The sequence below is a fragment of the Trichoplax adhaerens genome, genomic scaffold (genome assembly GCF_000150275.1).
Source record: "Trichoplax adhaerens TRIADscaffold_28 genomic scaffold, whole genome shotgun sequence".
Lineage (NCBI taxonomy): Eukaryota > Metazoa > Placozoa > Uniplacotomia > Trichoplacea > Trichoplacidae > Trichoplax > Trichoplax adhaerens.
The window spans coordinates 419,303-440,094 of NW_002060969.1; the positions used below are offsets into that span (position 1 = coordinate 419,303).

Consider the following 20,792-nt stretch of genomic DNA (forward strand, 5'->3'; position numbering starts at 1 on the left):
CAAGAATCTCTTAAGACTGTTAAAATTTATCTACTTAAAAATGAGGCAAAACTGAACGATCACCATCCTGTGCTTTTGAGCGTTAGGTTTTACATTCAGATAACAACATACAGAATTACTCTGAATACGATGTCCAATAAACAAGAAAACTATGGCGATAAAGTAGACATAATACTATGATCATTATATACCATTTTTAATAATGCTGTATAACATGTAGGATTAGCAATTACTGTAAGAAAAGTGGCTAATGAGCGTATCATCATACTGCATCGTACTTGTTAACCTTAAAATAAATTAAATACGCTTCGAGATACTACGACTAATTACATCATATTACAAGAAATTATGGGATATGCAAATATGTACTGATTCGCTAAAACAGCAATACAGTAGTTAGGCAAACGAATTATAATTAATTAGATAATATAATATTATATATTTTCAAATTATGATATTTTGTGATTACCAAAGATGGCATCATTAGTACTCCAGAACAACCAGTTCCTTAATCTCTTCATATACTTCTTAACATACGCCATTGAACACTTATGTCTGTAACATTATATATAGTTCGCTTGACTGTTATTCATAACTGCTTAGCTGCAGTGTATAATATCAAGCATCTGTTACTTTAGACTATTTAGATATTTTATTAATTTGTATTGGGGATCGACTACAGTAATAGCCAAATAGTCTCCTAAAGATTTATCAAGAACCAAGTAGGACTATAGGATTTTTCTTTTTTAGCTATATGCGATAGACCCCTAAACTAAAGCAAATTGATGACCTTGAAGATAAGGTTTGCTTTCTATGAAGAACGTTTGACGTAACTTTTTAAATTACTTGTACAATTACCTCATTATTGTTAAATCCAATAAAATTAAATGAGAAATTAAGTCAACTGTTAAATAAAATAAGTTAAGGGTCTCCATGTTTATAGCCGATTATAATCAATCATTGCTCTTAAGAGGTTCGTTTCGAGGTAGTAACTGTCAAAAACAATATCTAACTACACCGTTCGCCAAAAAAGTAAACAAAATCCTATGTTCCTATCAAAACTACGGCAATAAGCAAGTACCGGTACTTGTATTAGCAAAGTATATACTATAATTATAGAAACTAACTTTAACTGAGCTAATTGATGGTATAAAGAAAATAGGGTAAATTTCTATAAAATATGAGTAATCGCAAAGTTTGATCATCTATAAAAATGCTTGTATATAGTGCAGAACTAATATTTATAATTACTAGGATAAAATACGTATATTAAATTTATATATTTCCCGTTTCTCCGCTCTTATTACTACATATAGACTTTAAAGTAGTAACTTAGCTCATCCTTTGCTATGATGTATATTTTTTTAATTTTCGCAAAACATTAAACCGGAACTTAATCTTTTAAAAAAACTTAATCTAGTATAAACGATAGTTTCTACCAGTGCTCCATACAATGCAATGTCAATGAGTACATGTATTGCATATACGAGTGGATAGAGCTAAACTTTTATATCTTAGAAACTACAGTACAAATACAGTACCAAATGTTTAATCTAAGCAGCTTGATATTCTGAACACTATGAATCCTACGATATAAAAGTGCAATAATTTAGTTAACATATTTAATTCATATAGAATGTACTACTGTAAAAGTTGTCCAATTTTCATCACTTCCTCACACCGCTTAAATTCAGATACTCTTTAATATTGCACATATCTGTTGGGAAATGATATAAAATCATGGAAAAGCTATAGCCAAGCCAGTCTATATACTGTACACTAAGGTAGTTTATTCTGAAATGCTTTAGATAGCTTAGCTTTTCTTCATGGCTTTATTAAACCCTTAAGTTACGTTCTTTGATAATATTTATATATTTTATGTAATTAACGACGTATGCCTGAGCAATTCCAGAGCGATAATTTAGTTGAGTTATTGTTTTGTGATTAGCTAAAGTCGCATAAACCTGTTTTATTTCTTATGTATCTTTACGAATTCTTGTATTATAAATCTCGCTTTGTAACAGTATAGATTCAGTTAAAACAAGATCACTATTGTTTTTAATTCTACCTTGTAATCATGGATATTCCTATGAATGCTAATCAGCTGACAGTTGCGATTAAATCTTATAACTATTCTACATTACGATTATGGGCGACACAAGTATAAAAGCCATCGACTTTCGATCAATAAAGGAAATACGTATGAGTTAGTAGATAATTTTGCGCAAACTTTAACTATTTGTACAATTTCCAGTATCCTATGCTACTGTAGTTGAAAGTAAAATGAACTTTCAATACAATTGTTAGTATCAACTTAGACAATGATACTCTACGATCAGGACTACTAAAAAATTCTTAGTAACTTTTGGTAATATACTACCTGTAGAATATATTTTACGCTTTGGACATAGACATAGTAATCTCTAGGCTCAGTATATTAATTTTTGCTAATAATTTTCACTTTGAACTTTATTTGAGCTAAATTGATTTGTGTGTTATTTTGTATATAGATAACTGGCCTTATAGACGTTAAAAATTTTCAATCACTTCTTTTATATTTGAAAATCGGAATAGTGTTCTATAGCTGACTTTTAAACGCAGATAAACACTGCCCAGCTTTGTACGCTTTAGATTTTAATAGCGCTGTACTTAGCGAAATGAATGGGAACACTGTATGCTCTAGAGATGAAAGCGGTATCTGCTAACTTCAAATATTTCAGTATTGAATCAGGGAATCTTATAAACTTTGTAGGTGAATCTGTATCTCATAATATTCAGACTATATGAGCTAGGATATTTTAGCAAAGTAGGTGTGTTTTTAATAAATAATTTGGTAATTATCACAATGCAGTATTGACATAAGCGATGCCAGTAACCGTGCATGCCCGTATCGGACGGATATGAGCAATAAGATATACGTACAGTAGGAATCATCTCTTACTCGTTGCAAAGAATTATTCTTATACTGCAAAATTACTCTACAACTACTGTATGTCATTGCAAGTTTTAATGGGAATAGGTTGCTTGTAAATTCGCGACAATTGATTTAATGATAAGAACGATGTACTCGTACTGTACATGAAAGCGGAATACTCTTGATCAAACTGGTAAAGCTATAAGAATATACGCATTCTTGTAAGGACTCTACTGTAGCCTTTAGTAAGATTTTAGGATATTAGTACTACGTTATGTACTACATGTGTAAAGAGATAACTGCTAGTAAACTTTTTAAGAAAGATTAATTCAGGAAACGTAAATTGTTATTGTACTCAGTTGTTATATTAGAAACAATAGCAAACATGTTAATAAATGAAAATAATTTAATTACTTCTATGAAACCAAACAAGATGTATTACAAATATTACAATAACGCTTTACTGCGATAAGATCTAAATCAAAGGATCTAATTACTTATGGCACTATCGCCGTAAAACGAATTAGTACAACACATTTAGTTAACGGGAATATATGTTGTAGTAATGATCATAATACGTGTTTCGAGGAGTTTTAACTACAAAATTAAAACGATCAAGTATTCAATACCGAGAACAGTATTGTTATCAAAACACTACACATAGCAAAGGTACTCCACAATAGCTGAAATGTTTTTGAGTAGATATTAGTAATCGAAATCTAATAGCAATGATTACATGCACAACACAAAATACTTTTCAAATTATAATTAATTGTTTGCTTTACTGTATAAATTCTTTACTGATTGCTAGAATCCTGAAGTAATAACATTTACTTTTCTGTCAGTGTTAAATGTAAGTAACACCATATGAGTACATATGCGAAATGCGTAACTTAGTAATTTGACATAGATATTGTCTTAATGACTTGAATTAAGTATCTATTATATAATGCATGATCATGATATGTATAGTACAATATAAAGAATTAAGTAAAAATTAATCAGTAGTGCAATTAGTTCATATATTGCAAAGCCAAATAGTAATGGATTACATATATTTGACTTATACTGTTGCAATTGTTATGTTCAATCAATAACAGTAAATGTCAACCGTGCTCCATCGTTAATGATTATATAATAACATCTTCATTAGCCTTATAACAGTTTACTATGACGTACAGTACTGTATTAAACCCTGACGATATTAAATTAGTTTTATCTATTAAACAGAAAGTATGCACAAGTACCAATAGCAACAGCCATAGTTGCAGTAAAAATACTAGACTTTTCATTCTCATTTTTCTTGTCGAAATGATCCAGAAAGCCATCCTAAGAAGAATATGCATATCTTTAACGTAATATAGTTTGGCTATTGCTAAATGTAGTCAGTCAAAAAATGAACATCGCTAGCAAAAATGCGTAAATATAACCATTTTAACAAACTTAAAGGTATCTTAGTGGCGACCTTTTTAACTGTGCCTCATACGAGATATCAAATCATTACCGTAGTAGGAGCCTACCGTACGTATGACATGTAATAATATTAATAAGCATCTTTTCCCATAACCCAACATAAATAAGTCACACTGCAAAAATGTTGATACTAGTACTTTCAATACATCTGACGGAACAATGTATTACTATGTTCCATTCTAACAATACGAAACTACACTAGGAGTTAGCAAAGATTACTGTAATAGGTGTTAATGTGATCAAAATAAACGCAGTGTCCACGGTAAACTATTGAAAAACCTGTATAACGATAGACAAAATATTTATCGAATCCATCTGTAAATGATGTTTAAATTTCAGTTCCATGTTATAAAATTTAATGGTTAGATAACATAATAACTAAAACGCCAATTGTATCTACTGCAAGATGCCTCAAAAATTATTTATTTATTATGACGAAGGGAAGAATGAATGTTACGGCACTGTGGTGGTAGAATCTTAATTTCTAAAAGGTATACTATTAATATTAGCTATTTTTGTACTGCATTGATTATGAAACATACAGGTAGAATGCAAAAGTCTCAGCATACTGTAAAACGGTAACATTTCACATGGTCTCTAGTTTACTGACCTACAGTATTACTACATAATACTACATACCAATCCCGAACCGTCCTTCCCTTAAAAACTCCCGGCTTTTATACCCTCGACGGTAGATTATACTATTATACCGTAGGTGTCTGCAGAATCTACCGTAAGCCTTCCTAACACTTGAAAGTCCTAATCATTGTGGTCCTTCCCTATGGTCCTAACATAGCTATTCTCTGTCATATTGTAGGTACTGCACTAATCTTAGCACTTTCGAAATGTCAGTTATGTTGTACAGGTAGTGGTACAGTGTTCTTTCTTCAGTAACCTCTGGTATAAGTCTGTATGTACAAACTGCACGGGCTAGTAATTATAATATAATGGTGTAGTGCATTGGTTACAAAACATAAGATAACTGTAAAAACCTCTTAGCTAAAAGGGAAGGCGTATAAAATACAGTAGCACAGTATTAATAACAGGTGTACAGTAACTGTTTATTAACTGTAAACCAAAATCTTCGCACAGAAGAATTTCGGATAATGTTGTGTAGCACGATTTCTATATTACATTTCGTTGTCAGACTCAGACTTACATATTCAGCGCAGTCAGTATCAGTGAATTGCACAATTTTTCGAACCTCACACGACTCAGGTAAGAAGATTGTAACGCATGAACTGGAAGTAAGTGCTGAAATTCATAGTCTTCGATTCGTGCATATATTTACGTTAGTTACTAATCTCCTATAGGTAAGAAATTTCGTAATCTCTTCTATATTTAGGGTTGGAGTAAATTACACTACTTTCACTGCAAAGAATTTATTGTCCACCATACGTAGACTACATATCTGAAGTGTGTACAGTAATAACGAGCTCTGAATTAGCGCATCAGACTTATAGCCGCATTTTACCTGTACTTAGACTATAGTAAACGAAAAAATAGTAAAAATATCAAGACTATATGGGCCTACAGTAACATACATAGGAAGAAGGTCTACGAAAAGTTTACGACACAATTTATGCTCACCCAAGATCTGTTCGCTTCGATCCAGGTAGATAATTTCGTATGCATATATCTTGCAACCCATCCATAAACGCTCTTCACGTATTCAGGCATCCCATTTCGTTTAAAGTGGATCGCCAGCCTACTTGAAAAAACAATAAATGCGACTATCCTACCCCAGTTGATACCCGTAGAAAATAACTCATTAACGACACCCACAAACGTTGGGTAAGCAGTTGTATCCGTAATAGTTAATCTTTCGCACATATTACTGAAAGAATCCTTAAATTTTCCCTCCAATTCATTTCCAACTTCTTTCAAGCGTTCGGATACTTTCTTGGTTTTAACATCTTTTATATCACATCGATACGGTCCATCTAAAAGACCTTCATTAAATAACCGAGACTGGATATAATCCTTGATTATATTCTTATAAACTAAGAACTGTTCGTCATCCAAGAAACCATTAGTACCTTTGAAGTTAGTCAATGTAGGTTTTAAAGTTTTTATTTTCTGAGAAGATGCCTCATCGAAGGAAGATGTCATTTTCAATCTTGAAATATCTGTAAACTTATTTTACTTCCAATGCGTTTCAAATACCTAAAAGTGGATCACATAATCTAGACTGCTCTAAGAAGCTATTCTTAACTTATTTTTCTAATTCCAAATGAAATTTTTTTTAATTTTACCGTCTCTAAGATGATGGTTAAATACGCAGTTACTAGTACAGATACGCGAAAAGTAAACGTAAAAATAATAAAAAAAAAAGTAGTCACCGTATGTACAGTGTACTGTACTGTACAGTACTGTATTAAAGGTAAAAGTTTTTCTTTTACTCGCGTGTCGTACCGTGTACAGTACTGTACTGTATAGTACGGTGGCCCAGAAGGCTCAGACAATGACGGTAAAAATAGCACGTACTGTACGTAGTACAGTACAATATTGCACATTAGACCGATGAAAAACGAAACTTTTTCAGTCGCTGATTTGGCTAAGAATGAGGCGTTCGATGGAACACTAGCTCGAACTCGCGTAATTAACTACAGTACTGTACAGCAAGTGAACTACGTACTGTATAGTACAGTATGATATCACAGTGCTAGAACTGTTACTGTTTTGTACAAAGTTTCATCCAACTTAAGGTGCGTACCAAATATCCGCTGAAACTTTGTACTGTACAGTACTGTACTGTACTGTACTGTACTGTACAGTACTGTACTGTAGATTAGGACTTTTACCGTACTTTCATTATAAGAATTCCCTGTACTGTGCACAGTTTGAGAATTTCGCAACAAATCATAATAAAGTTTTGCGACAACTGCCAGTTGATGAAAGAAATAAAATAAGAAAAACCTGCATTATGGTAGATTACAGTAAATGGGACAACATCGAGGTAAATGACGATTTAAATTTAAAGCACAGAGCAACGTGCTAATATCAAATGAATTTCGTTGAGTTATTCTAGAACCTTCTTACCTGTTCGTTACGTGCTAAGTGTGCGTATGAAAGCTGATGTTGCTTTGACAGACAGTATTCAAATTAGTCAGCATTTCAGAAATGTAATTGCTGATTTATAAAGTAACGAATAAAACTTGTACGAAAAACGTGGAATTATCACGTTACTAGTCAAATTTTAATAATTTAGTTGCCAAGTGCTAAGTTAACTCATGGTTAATTTGTATGTCTTGATCTTCAAGTTTAACTTTCCAGTATGCAAGCACTGTACTCGTATTTCAATTTTGTATTCATGATGAATACCGATTTTCCTTCTTTGCCTGGATACGAGTTCCTATAATGCTGTACTGTACAGTGTATAGTCATGTACAAATGTGATGACTTATTCCAGACAGTACATTTACTTGTTACGCCTTTTCTTGATTCTACGATGGCCCATGAGGATTACCTGCTATCTTATACAAGATATGCTGCTGTACAGGATTGTTATAGCACTCATAAGTTGTATATCGTGGAGCGATCTTGTAGATTGCTACAACAATCCTGTACAGCAGCATATCTTCTATGAGATAGCAGGTAACCCTCATGGGCCATCGTATTCGATACTGTGTTTTTCCGACATAAATCTGAACTTTGAGTATTTTCTTGGTTATATGTACTAGATTAGTGATGATGAAGATGATACTCATCCTAATATCGACACTGCTAGTCTTTTCCGTTGGCGTCACCAAGCAAGATTGCAACGAATGGAAGAAGCAAAAAGTGAAAAAGATGAATATCGTCAACAACGAGAAAAGTTAGTAGTACCTGAATTATTATAGACCGATATCTCTTTTTACTGGTTCTATTTTTGGAATGTACTACGAAATATTTATCTATGTGCAGTTTAATATGCTAACAATGACAGCTACTATGAGAACCTAAACATTGGGTATACTGATAATAGCCTTGTTCTCAATGTCCAAACTTTACAGATGTGAAGCCAATTTAAGAGCAACAGAAACTAAAATTTATCAGGTACTGCTACTGTACAGTATATCTGCGTAGCTAATATGGTATACAGTATAATAAATAAACAATAAAGGTAATTAGCTTATATAACAAACTGATAAAATGCTTCAATATTGATTTAATTTCTCAACGAAAGTACTCCATGTTGTTAGATTTCTTTGTTTCGACAATCATTAATGCCGATTATTTTAAACTCTACCTTTATACTATACTATGGTAGTGCATAGTACATCTACTTGTCATCAGCTCTAGTTACCACTCAGATATGTCATTGCATAGTCATACCATACCTTTAGCACGCAACTTAACAAATACACAATGGTCGTGATCACTTAGTTGTTATCAGGTAACGTTAAAATTGCATTTCTAAGAGCATTATGATATATAGTATCAATTTAGAAATTCTTAACAATTGTGCATAAAGTATGATAATTAAGAATGTCTAATATATGCCGCACAATTTGGACAGATATAACGCTGCGATCTCTTTACGTAACTGACTTTGACTACTATTGATATGGTTACCACATAGATACAACTGTGCGTTAGGTCAATGTGGCTACAGCTTTGTTAAGACTTACGAGAAACTAATATACAGTATTAAACTTGATAACTAATCATAACATATACCTGTATATTATGTTACAATGCTGCAATACTATATACAGCTCGAACAGACGAAAGAAAAGGATACCACTGAATTGAATCATTACAAGACTCGATTATCAGAATTATTGGAGGAAGTAAGCTTACTTTCAGTTACACTACGTTGATTATAATAGCATCATAGTGGAATATTGACGATAATTACTGTATCATGGTTAATAGCAATTAGCAGAGATCAATTTAAAATAGTATTTGATACTAAAGACCACTTTTGATCTGATAATTTTACTCCATCACTCTAGATAAACCAACTCGAAGAAAAACGAAAAGAATTAGAAAGAAAAGAAATAGTATGCTAAGAATCTTTTCTACATCTAGTTGTCCAATAACAATATACACTTATATAATCAAGTTTACTACAGCTCGTTGGTATTACGATGCAGTTATAGTTTCTCACATTCGCTTCCTGATCCTTATATGGAAATTTCTAGTTATCAAAATGAGCTCATATGTTATTATAATATTTACTCACCTGATTTACTATGGAATTCACCAACTTATAAGCCATTTATTCTCAACTATCAACTGTGATTTATACATTGCAACACTTATGTTATCTTATTAAACTTGATATTTAAAATTCGAAACAGAAAACACCTTGGAACGTGGACACATTAAGCCGCGAAGGCTTTAAGAAAACGGTAATAATATTTACGATACTGATAGCAAATAAATAAAGCATCACTCAATTTATCCAGACTAAGACTTATTGCACTGCACTTTGCATTTATCGAACTTTTATCCAAGATTATCAATAAGCCAAACCAAGAACAGGAAGGAAGTACAGAGCAATTATCAGATGAAGACAAGTCTAAATTATGGGTTAGTTAAAAAACTAGATACTATTCAAAGTGACTATTGGTTGTGCATCTATTGACAGAAGATCAGCAGTAAAAATAAACGCATCTATTGCATTCGCTTATAGGAAGACTTTATTAGTAAGCATCAAGTTAAATTAGAAAAATTTGCTGATATGGAAGCAAATTGGGACTCTACAAAAGGATATTTAACGGAGAACCCTGTCCTGTTATGCGAAGAAGCAGCTAATTTCTTAGCACTTTTGTGTATAGACTTAGAACTAGAAGAGGTGATGCTGTTGAAAGGCTCTCCATTCGGAATTTGATTAAATATGAATATATAATTGTAAATAAATTGAAATTTTTGGTTTGCTTTAAGGATAAAGAGAAACTTCACAAAGTTGCTTTTCATACAGTTACCATGCATTTCATTTTGGAACTGGCAAAGCAATTGAAGACGAATCCCCGAGCAACAGTAGAAGCATTTTTTAAACGGTGATTCAGTTAGGGTTAATAGAACCAAAGCACATTATTAGGATTACGGTATCAATACCTGTTATGTATTGGTGCTAAAACCAACAACTAAAAATTTATTATAGAATTCAAAAGGCTGATAAGCAATATCTAGATGCATTTTTTGATGAACTGAGATCGTTTAAGGATAGAGTGAAAGACCGTGCCCAAGCAAGAATTAAAAAAGCAGAAGAGGTACGAAAACATTTTTTCCTTTCAATTCTGTATTTACTCGCTTTGATGATATATAAATTCCGTGATAAACGTACATTCGAAGTACTGGATTTATATCGTAGTAACTTGAGCTTCTTATTAAAGGAAGAAAGGCAAAAACGGTTAGGCCCTGGTGGTCTTGACCCTGCTGAAATTTTCGAATCTATGCCTACGGTGCGTACGTATATGATGAGCACAATTATGAGTACCTCTTATCTTAGTGTGCCTATTTTTGCCGTTGGTTGTTTATAACTTTCGACAGGAATTACAAGAGTGTTTCGAATCTAAAGACATTCCAAAGTTGCAGGCAGTACTAAGCGCAATGCCAAAAGAGGAAGCCGAAGATTGGTTGAATAAAGCTATTGCTTCTGGTTTATGGATACCCAACGCTGACGAAGGACGTGATGACATCGGAAATCACGGTACTCCAAACACCTCTGACCAATAAATTTTTTCTTCTCCAGGATTAAGTCGTCTCTTTCAAACATAATCTCATTACTTATATGGTAGCATAAGTAGCCTTACAAAAGAATGAATTGATTTAAATAGCTAATACTCTACAAATTAATAATTATGTGAACCCTGTTCCTTTTAGTTTATGCCTACTATTTATGCTTACTCCGTTTTAGGATGCATAAAACATGTAACATTACCGCAATCTAAGTTGATGTAATAAAAAACTTAACACGATAACTATACCATCATTAGATCTACAGTTTAATTTCTTTCTTAGATTCTTAGCACTACAGTACCATTACTAAAACAAACATTACTGTATTGTGGTTCTATGGTTTATCTTACGTGAGTAAGTACTATCGTCGTCATAGCATCGCTCACATTCGTGCTGTACTTATTACATAAGCTAATATTACTGCTAACAATCTTTCTGTTTGCTTGTCATCATTTTTAAATATTATTGATCACGCTGTAGTGTATATGACTTCATTTGTGTAATAGTGAATGCAATGGCACTAGAATTTTACTGTAATGTACGTCATTCATAATGTCAAGGATTAATTCTAGTCAAAGTAATTTTTATCAAAATTTACCCCTAACACCATTATTACCGAAATCATTGATTTTATTTTAACAATAGCAATTTACATACACGTAAATTTTCTTGTGCTTAGACAAGTCACAAGATGACCTAACTAAAGATCTTACTATACCGAGTCATCGGAAGACATAAAGTATAGCATTCTACGGGCTATTCTCATATACTACATAATGTAATCAGTCCTAGGCGATCAATGGCTACAGACATTACAGTTGCTGAAATATTGTGTATAATTATTAATCAATCAACATGCATTCACCGCTACCGCTAGACATGTTACATTTGTAATAGTTCTGTGATATCCGATGTTGTTATTTATATTAATGTAGTTGTAGTATCAATTTACGTTGATTTATTCCAGATATTAATTCAATTGAGAATTAATAGATGATGACGTTGTTGAAGGGATCCTAGGTCTTTCTTCCAGTTTGCTATAGTCAACGTGAAATTCCTTCGCAACTTTACGCCAACTATGACAATCAAAGTAATGATAGGTGCCTCGCTCATATGTGTTGGTTTTAACCTGCGGATCTACGCCAGGAGCTCTTGTGATCCATACCCTGTCGTCTTTATGAAAGCGCCATTCTCTATCATAACTTTAAGAGATAAAATAAATATAAATACGGTTATATGTTTGCATCCAATAATGCAATATTAGAAATTCAACTGATAGTATTAGCAACAGGCCTTACAGTTCATTGGCAGCAGCCAGTTGAATAAAATCACCACCAAAATTATAATACAAATAAAATAACAAATCTTCATTATATCTATTCAATTTAATCGCTGCCAACTGACCATTCCACGAAAAATGAGAATATACGCAAGTTAATTACAATTCACAACCGAGTCATAATTCATTGTAAAGTACCTTATCTCTTATATACATATTAGTCAAATATTCGGGTGGAACATTAAAATCTATTGACGTATAGAAAGTCAAATTAGTAACCCATTTAGAAGGTCGATGCAAAACACATGTTTTTCATATTGTTTTAATTGTACTTCTAAACCTCATCTATGATAATAACATTGTTCCACAAGTACATGTAGTATCCCATTAAGAAAAAGACTAAATACAATAACCGATTTATATCTTTGTGTACAGTAACGTATCAATGGAATTCGAATATTATAACTCTAAGAAACGGCTGTAAGCTACTCGCTTATAATACATAGTCTACAAAGCTGAATATCTTGTTTTAGAGATTGTATAATTTTATCTACATTGGATTGCAGTGACACAGACCAATATCTTGTGGTCGTCCTTGTGTTTCACTCCAGGGTGATGAGAAAGTATTGAAAAGATTCCTAAAAGAAAGTAAAATATATAATAATTGGAATGACATCTATTGCAGGCTGTAATCTAAATTCATTAGAACGGTTCTCCAGTATTAGTGTCAAACTTACTCAGTAGAATTTAAATTGAGCCCTAAAGTTGTCAAGTCGCTACAAAATTGCAAAAATAAATTTATTACGTAAATTTTATGTAACACCAATCGGTGACGAAAGTACTGCCAATGTCACCAAGTATCAATACGGGTAGCAAAACTGATATAAATTGTTAAAATACAAATTCATACATGATGATAGCAGTTCATACTTTCCTAAAGCTAATGCTACCAAATTAGGATCACTTTCAGCGGCGCGAATGAAGGATAATAGCCCAAACATACCAAATTGATCCGTAACCATACCAGCTACAAAGATATATTTTGAGAATAATCGAAACCATCCCAGAATAACCATAGATTTTAGAAATAAAGTATCGCCGACATAAAATAGCAATGCTACCTTTTAATCCGTTGTGATTTGACGGTTGTAAAATATGTTTAGAACCTTCAGCAGTAAATCTGCAGACACAAAGAAAAGGGTCTAGAAATCGCTTATAAGACAATCTCGAATAAGATCTTATACCTCGCAGTTATATCTTTAGTATTCGCCGTTGATTGATTTGCACCACTGGTACTTCGAGTTTCAGCTATTGAATAAATTAAAAATTTTGGCTTATTGCAAATGAAACACCTTCATCAGGTTTAGGTTAAAATAATATACTACTTCAATCAGTATCTCTTACTATTGAAAAAATTCGTTTGAGCTCCACCTGTTTGCTGCATTTTATGTATATAAGAAAGGAGTTATTTTATCAGTTAAAGTTATCATCAGAAATGAACGATCACTTGCTTAAGCTAAACTGTAATCTATTTCATAAATATTTGAGTAGCTATATATTCAGTAAAAGAAAATAAAAAGAAACCAACTTCGGCTAAACCTAAAGATAAAGCCTAATACCGTATGTGAACCATTCCCATGTTTACTTAAGAGACCGTCTTGCATATTAACTTCAACAGATGCTATGTATATGTAGTTTCAGAAATTAATAATGTTAATCATATTATCAGATACAGTACATTAAATAATTAAAGCCGCCTAAGACCTTGTTTATAACTAGAAGATAGAGCAGGAAAGTCTTCGTTATGTATGATGAATTCGGAACTTTGCTCTGATTTTGACATCATACCTTCAGTTAGGAAGCCAGTGAACTTTAAGAAAAACTATTATGAATCAATCGAGTTAAAACACTATTGTTACCATAGTTAGGTTTCAATTGATTAGAAACTGATTGCGTCATAGTAGCAGAATTGTTTTTTCTACCATCACCAGCGGACAATTCAGGAAATTCAGACATATCAAGGCTGTTCGATGATGAAGATATGTCCGCTCCTAAAATGTTATGCAGATTTCAAGAATTAAAATACCTTTGCAGTGAAACAAGATGAAGACTAAAAAATAACCGCTACTATTTACCAGCTGCAGCAGAATACGAAGTCACCATAAAAGAAGAATTGATAGATGAAGAAGACCCTTGCAGCTTTATAAACATACAGAATTAGTTATAATGTTTTAGGAACGATAGATAATGTAAGCAAGCTGGTTACCGGGCCTCTAATAACTGAGAAATTGCTATTATTGGAAGAAAATGGCAACCTAAAGTTCAATAAAATTCGTAGTAATTGTTGAAATAATAATCTCACCCTAAGTTAGAGTATTAATATAAAATAATATAACAAACCTGGCAGAAGGCTTAGAATGTTGTTGCAAAACGTGGCTAGAAGATATTTTAACACAAAAGTTTATTAAAAACAAAGAGTAGTATATTCACTAATAATTCAAAATAATAATTTAACACTTTAAAATTATATTAAAAAAGACCAACGTTCTCATACAGTGATCCCCGCAATATGTCACTTAACTGACCTTCCAGGTGAACCAGATCCAACGCTTTGGCTACCAGTAGGAAGTTTAATTCCGCTACTCGATATCGCAGCATTCGTAGTCATAGTGCGGAAAGACTACATAGGTACATTAATAAGTTTATTTAATTTAATTAACGTGATTTGGACAAATACTATCCAAAACATTGTACATATATCCTTCAATTAGAAAGTTCACCTGAGGACCAGCGCTACTTGTTGACATACTTTGCAAGACTGTTTCATAAATACGAGTCAAAGATTAGCGATAATTATATCATGAAAGTAACAACCAACATCCTAATGTTTTTAACTTAGAAGCGACGCATTGTTATTACTTGACCTTGTGAAGTAGGATTAAAATTGCTACCTTGCTGTGAAAATGACGAATACAGTTGTCCGATCTGCGAAGGCGACTAATTTATTATGCCCACTATTAGATTAGTGTATTACAGAATAAAGATAGCTAACCATGTGCAGTAGCATTTTATGAAAAGGGAATGACAACTTACTTCTTCGCGGGAAGGCAAAGTAGCTGGATTTTTGTAAAGGCTTTGAAAAACAGATTCATCCTCTAAATCTTCGTCTCTGTAAAACTATGAATAGGAAGAAGTAGATTATGATGCCTCTAACAGAATAATTTCAGATTGACATAAGCAACGTAGCTCAAGTATCGCTAAGATGATAATGGTTGACAATTATTCTCCTGGTCAGTAATATTTTCTGTAACTTCAATAACCATATTTACGATAAACAAGCGCGAACGATGTTTACGTTTCGTATGAATTCATTTTTAAATTAATGAAGACAATAGTACGCATTTGGAAATCTTAATACCAGACATTCTACAGCACGAATATGCTAGTAATGATCAGAAATCGCCGATATTTAATTGCCAGTACTGCTACGGTATATTAATTAGCGAATAAACTACAGTACTGTGTAAATGCTTTCATTAATCAAGGTTAAAGTGTATAGCAACTACTAAAGTAAATAATGATCGTAAAATAATAATAGTGATCTTAATATCCGTAAATGGGTAAAATACAAACAGTAATTTGCGTTTCTCATGTACTGTACTATGTACATACATACCTATGTATGCAAAGCTATTGATGTGATATTACAGTGATATACAAAATTCTCACACCTAGACTAACACTTACGTATACTGTACTGTATGCGTAGAACATTTGAGTACCTACATTACGTATTATACAGATAAGAATAACTAAAAGAAAAAGGTAGACTCTTCTATCTACTGGATATCGTTAGCAATAAATCTATGTAAATCGATGACTTTGTACAGATTGCAGAACGCAGTAAAATCCGTATAAAACTTGGCTAGGTACTGTACTGTATAATTAAAGCATGAATGGAAAACTTATTTCTTCGCACTTAAAAATATAATAGCAACTGGGTATCAATGTTATTCAAACGCATTAGTACTATTCTCAGAGTATCTAGTGTACCTCCTATAGAAACTTATATTTTAATCCGTTCATCAGTGTTGTCGTTTAAGGCATTAATTCGTAATCAGTTAGTTACAGTATCGTGTAGTGGACTATATAACCCAAGGAACACTTGTCTTTCGCTAGCAAAAAAAATTAATGCTATACTGGAAGGTATAGTACACAGTACATGCACCAAAGTTACTAATTTTCAAACATAATTTACCAGTACATCTGCACAGACAGAACTTTTTAATAGTCCATGTCTTAACTAATTTTACTGCTGACTGAATTGACACAACGTCTGCTGAAGATAACTCAAATTTTTTTAAATTTATCAATTCTGTTACAGCATTGGAAATTTACTATAATACATCAATATTAGTAATAAATTTATAGTAAAGTCAAACTGAACTACAACAAAATGTGTACAAAATTTATATAAGCGCATTTACTCCTTTGATTCCTTTCTTATATCCAGATAACATAGTTTTCCTCATAGAGCCTATTATTTAAATAAATCATAAATTTCAAATAATAGTGTAAGAAAACTAGAGTCATATAGTAAAGATATGTAATTAAATCCAATAAGCTAATACATAAAAGAATTTACATTTCTGCGCCATCAAACTATGGACTAACGTACGTACCCTGACTACCGAGATCTTGATTTTTCTTTTGCAGTTGACTATCAGCGTAAAGTTAGAATATGTAATCAATATGACATTATAAAGATTAAGGCTAAAGCACTGTAAACCCCTTATTAGATTGAACGGAAGATCAAATGCAGTAGTAATATCTCAGTCACTACACTCCAAGATTTTATGCTGACAATTGCAAATAAACACGCAACATGAAAATAACGAAACTTCGAAAAGTCTAACACTACTGCTGTATAAGACTCGAGGCTGTCAAACGAAATGCGTAGGAATGGATGTAAGCAAAACTACCGTACTAGCGAGCATGAAGAAAATATTATGTACAATAGATAAATCGATCTAATACTACAGCACCTAGATTCATGAGATAAAGTAAAGCATATTTAGACAACAAGTATAATACGTACGGATTAATTGTAGGCATTTCTCCTAAAGGCGGACGTTGAAAAGACATGACCATCAAGACGGATTTTCGCGAACAGATTACAGTTAGTTATGGGCTTATGGCCATAGACCAATAAGTTAGGTGTTTGCATAGTACTGTATATAGATCATAAAGGTATTGAACCGAACCGAACCTTTCTTAGGTTTAGTACTGTACAGTGTACTGTACAGTGCTATAGTGTACAGTATACAGTACAATAAACCCTTAAAAAAGTTCCTTTATTACTTCATTACTCTAGCCTAACTGTAAAGTACGGTAGTACTGTACTGTACACTACCATACTGTACACCAGATATTGATAGATACTGTACAGTACATTGTACAATAATGTGTACTGTACAGTACACACAGTGGCCGAGAATACTGTATGCATACCGTACAGTACTTTACACTTCAGTACAGAACAGTACTGTACGGTACAGTACAGTACTTTATAGTGCTGCATGCTGTAGCCTACTGTACAGCACGTACTGTACAGTACAGTACAGTGTACAGTGTACAGTAGAAATTCTTTTTTCACAACTGTACAGTACAGTACAGTACAGATTTTGTTCTGTGAAGTTGTCCCTTTTGGGCCACCGTACTGTACTGTACAGTGTACAGTATGCTGGCTGTCTCAATGGACAGTAGGCCCATTTGTTTTGCACTGAAATTCATCGTACTGTGGTTACAGTACTGTACTATACAGTACTGTACACTTCGCTGAAAACAGTCTACTGTACCGTACTGTATCTACTGTCCTGTACTGTTCTGCAGTACTGTATACGAGTACAATTCATAAAGGCACTCATTGACTCGGTGAACACTAAATACTAAATCTCTACAGTAAATCAAGTCTTACTTTTGCACAACACATCCCGTACTGGGCCGTACACCCTCAGTACAGTACTGTAATGTGTACCGTACTTGTACTGTACGTTATTTACAGTAGATGAGTCATACAGTACTGTACAGTACAGTACAATGTACAGTACAATATTATTGTGTGCTTAGCAGGCTTCAACTTTAACGTTCAGGGTTATACAGTACAGTACAGTACAGTACAGTACACTACACTACACTACCATACGCTATTGCAAGATATACTGTAGTGATTGGTACTGTACATTCATTACATACATACAGTACTTCGCCCTGCACGTCTGTATGAAGATCAAAATCTATTCGAGTTATCAACTGCCATATGCGTAGAGTAGGACCGTATAACGAAAAAAGTCCCCGTACCATTAAAAATTTTCTAAGAAGATGACGAGCACCAGCAAAACATCTAAATTTAAGGTGGTCCTGCTTGGAGAAGGCTGTGTTGGCAAAACGTCTATTGTGTTGCGCTACTGTGAGAACAAGTTTAACGAGAAGCATCTTAGCACGTTACAAGTACGCTATTTGAGGCAATATTGTCTCTTCGATATGATGCCAGATAGTTACTACTTACTAGTGTAGTGCTAGATCATGTATCAGCATGATAGCACATCGGTGGCAGGGACTGCTGAATGTAAATTGTGTCGACTTACAGTACAGTTGTGCATAATCTTCGTTTCTGTAGTTTCGCTAACAATTATATGAAACACAGAACTTAGAATACACCTAGTGTTCTTCAAAATACAATACGACAATTATATACTTTATAAATTATTACTGCTTACTATCACAGTTTCAGTTAAGCTAATATTACTATTAGATATTTTCTATGATAACGCGCGGTACGAATGCAGTACTCATAGGTCAATAAGATATACGTGATCATTAAAATTTCCCTAATATAATATTGATTGAATATGGTATTCTTTCCTACTATCTTGAAGTAATATAGTGTAATAGGAGTCTAATTATTTAAGATGTATGTATTATAGTTTATGATATACGTACAGATATAGTGGTACTAAGATTTTTAACTGCTTACTTTCTCGATTATATCAGTCATAATTGTAATCATATAATAAAACGGAATACTCTAGGCTTCGTATCTGGAGAAGAAATTGAATATTGGTGGAAAAAGGATTAATTTGGCAATTTGGGTAAATACTTTATGATAGGATGTTCATTTTTTGTAGCATATATCTTCTTATGCAACTGCTATCTGGAACAGGACACCGCAGGACAGGAAAGATTTCATGCACTCGGCCCCATCTACTACAGGGAAAGGTTTGTATGTTCGTACGTATATTATTATACGTATGTATCTCTTAAAGTTTCGTATATTTATGGCATAAGTCATTCAATTCTGATCTGTCAAATTTCATTTTGGGAGTTACTCAGATTAATGTATAATTCGTATACTTTACTAGTCATGGAGCAATATTAGTTTATGATATCACGGACGAAGATTCCTTTATGAAGGTAGCCTGATAACTAGAAAGTCTTTGACCTGTTAAATTGACCGTACAGCGCATCTTCCTTTCAGATTTATGTTGCTCTTTCGATGTAATGTGTAAATATGCATACGTTACAATTTTAAAAAGGTAAAGAAATGGGTTAAGGAACTAAGGAAGATGTTGGGAAACGAAATTTGTTTGTGTATAGTCGGTAAGTAAAAGTATAGAAATATTCTCTATGTAATGGCTATGATAGTAATTACGTATCTATTCATGGTAGGTAACAAGATAGATTTGGAAAAAGATAGGACTGTGCATGTAACCAGAGCGGAGGAGTTAGTCTTATTTTATATCTTCCATCTAGCAATTCTCGATAACTTAGAAAGTTTATACTTTGTCTGTGTTATATCACTTTCATACAGTTACGCTCAGTCCGTTGGCGCTGTTCACTTCCATACATCTGCAAAGATGAATAAGGGGATAGAAGAAGTATTTCTTAATTTAACAAAAAGTGAGTCTTCAACAGTAAATTAAAAAATTAATGAAGTTTACATGTTACAGTAAAGCAGCGGCTTGCACGTTATCTTGTATCTCTAAAACACCTATGATATTAACTATAACGTCAATGAATTCAGGAATGCTGGCAGCGCAAGATGATAATACAAATACTGCAGGAAAGCAAGGTGGCAGTCGAAAAAGTGTTGTTATCATTGATGATGAACCCCTACAGCAAAGTAGCGGCTGTTGTGGAAGTAGTTGAATTGTCTGAAACCCTGTGTACTGTTAAATACTATAAATTGATACGTATTAACAATTATTGGTCACCTTAACTATAGCCTTACTGATGTCAGATACATGTTTAGGCGTTCATTTACTGTATAATGATATTAAAACTATATATACTGATATCCTGGTAATGTACATAATTTATTGATTGATCGATACTATGTTCTGTGTATTGAATGAATTTCGTACCTGGTATTGTCGCGTTAATATTATAAAGAAT

The 20,792-nt window shown here is 33.0% G+C and overlaps 4 protein-coding genes across 4 annotated transcripts; 2 read left to right on the forward strand and 2 right to left on the reverse strand.

The window, feature by feature from the left end:
* Positions 1–5,971: 5,971 nt before the first annotated feature.
* TRIADDRAFT_16993 (expressed hypothetical protein) lies at positions 5,972–6,289 on the reverse strand (the record flags this gene model as incomplete). The annotated part of the gene is made up of 1 exon (XM_002117760.1): positions 5,972–6,289. A coding segment is annotated over one exon (318 nt), but the record flags the coding sequence as incomplete, so codon positions are not given.
* A 1,024-nt stretch (positions 6,290–7,313) lies between these two features.
* Positions 7,314–11,056, forward strand: TRIADDRAFT_32935 (uncharacterized protein; the record flags this gene model as incomplete). Its single annotated transcript, XM_002117715.1, has 11 exons — positions 7,314–7,346; positions 8,071–8,208; positions 9,088–9,162; positions 9,328–9,375; positions 9,676–9,726; positions 9,833–9,911; positions 10,015–10,172; positions 10,262–10,377; positions 10,482–10,590; positions 10,714–10,782; positions 10,871–11,056. The coding sequence occupies 11 exons, from the start codon at positions 7,314–7,316 to the stop codon at positions 11,054–11,056; spliced, it is 1,062 nt and encodes a 353-aa protein (XP_002117751.1).
* A 973-nt stretch (positions 11,057–12,029) lies between these two features.
* On the reverse strand, positions 12,030–13,360 carry TRIADDRAFT_51117 (uncharacterized protein; the record flags this gene model as incomplete). Its single annotated transcript, XM_002117761.1, has 6 exons — positions 12,030–12,261; positions 12,358–12,458; positions 12,537–12,586; positions 12,915–12,976; positions 13,076–13,114; positions 13,269–13,360. The coding sequence occupies 6 exons, from the start codon at positions 13,358–13,360 to the stop codon at positions 12,030–12,032; spliced, it is 576 nt and encodes a 191-aa protein (XP_002117797.1).
* A 5,359-nt stretch (positions 13,361–18,719) lies between these two features.
* TRIADDRAFT_61818 (uncharacterized protein) lies at positions 18,720–20,546 on the forward strand (the record flags this gene model as incomplete). Its single annotated transcript, XM_002117716.1, has 8 exons — positions 18,720–18,848; positions 19,430–19,489; positions 19,561–19,616; positions 19,760–19,811; positions 19,934–19,997; positions 20,067–20,121; positions 20,209–20,297; positions 20,422–20,546. 8 exons carry the CDS (start codon positions 18,720–18,722, stop codon positions 20,544–20,546), a joined length of 630 nt encoding a protein of 209 aa, XP_002117752.1.
* Positions 20,547–20,792: the final 246 nt, after the last annotated feature.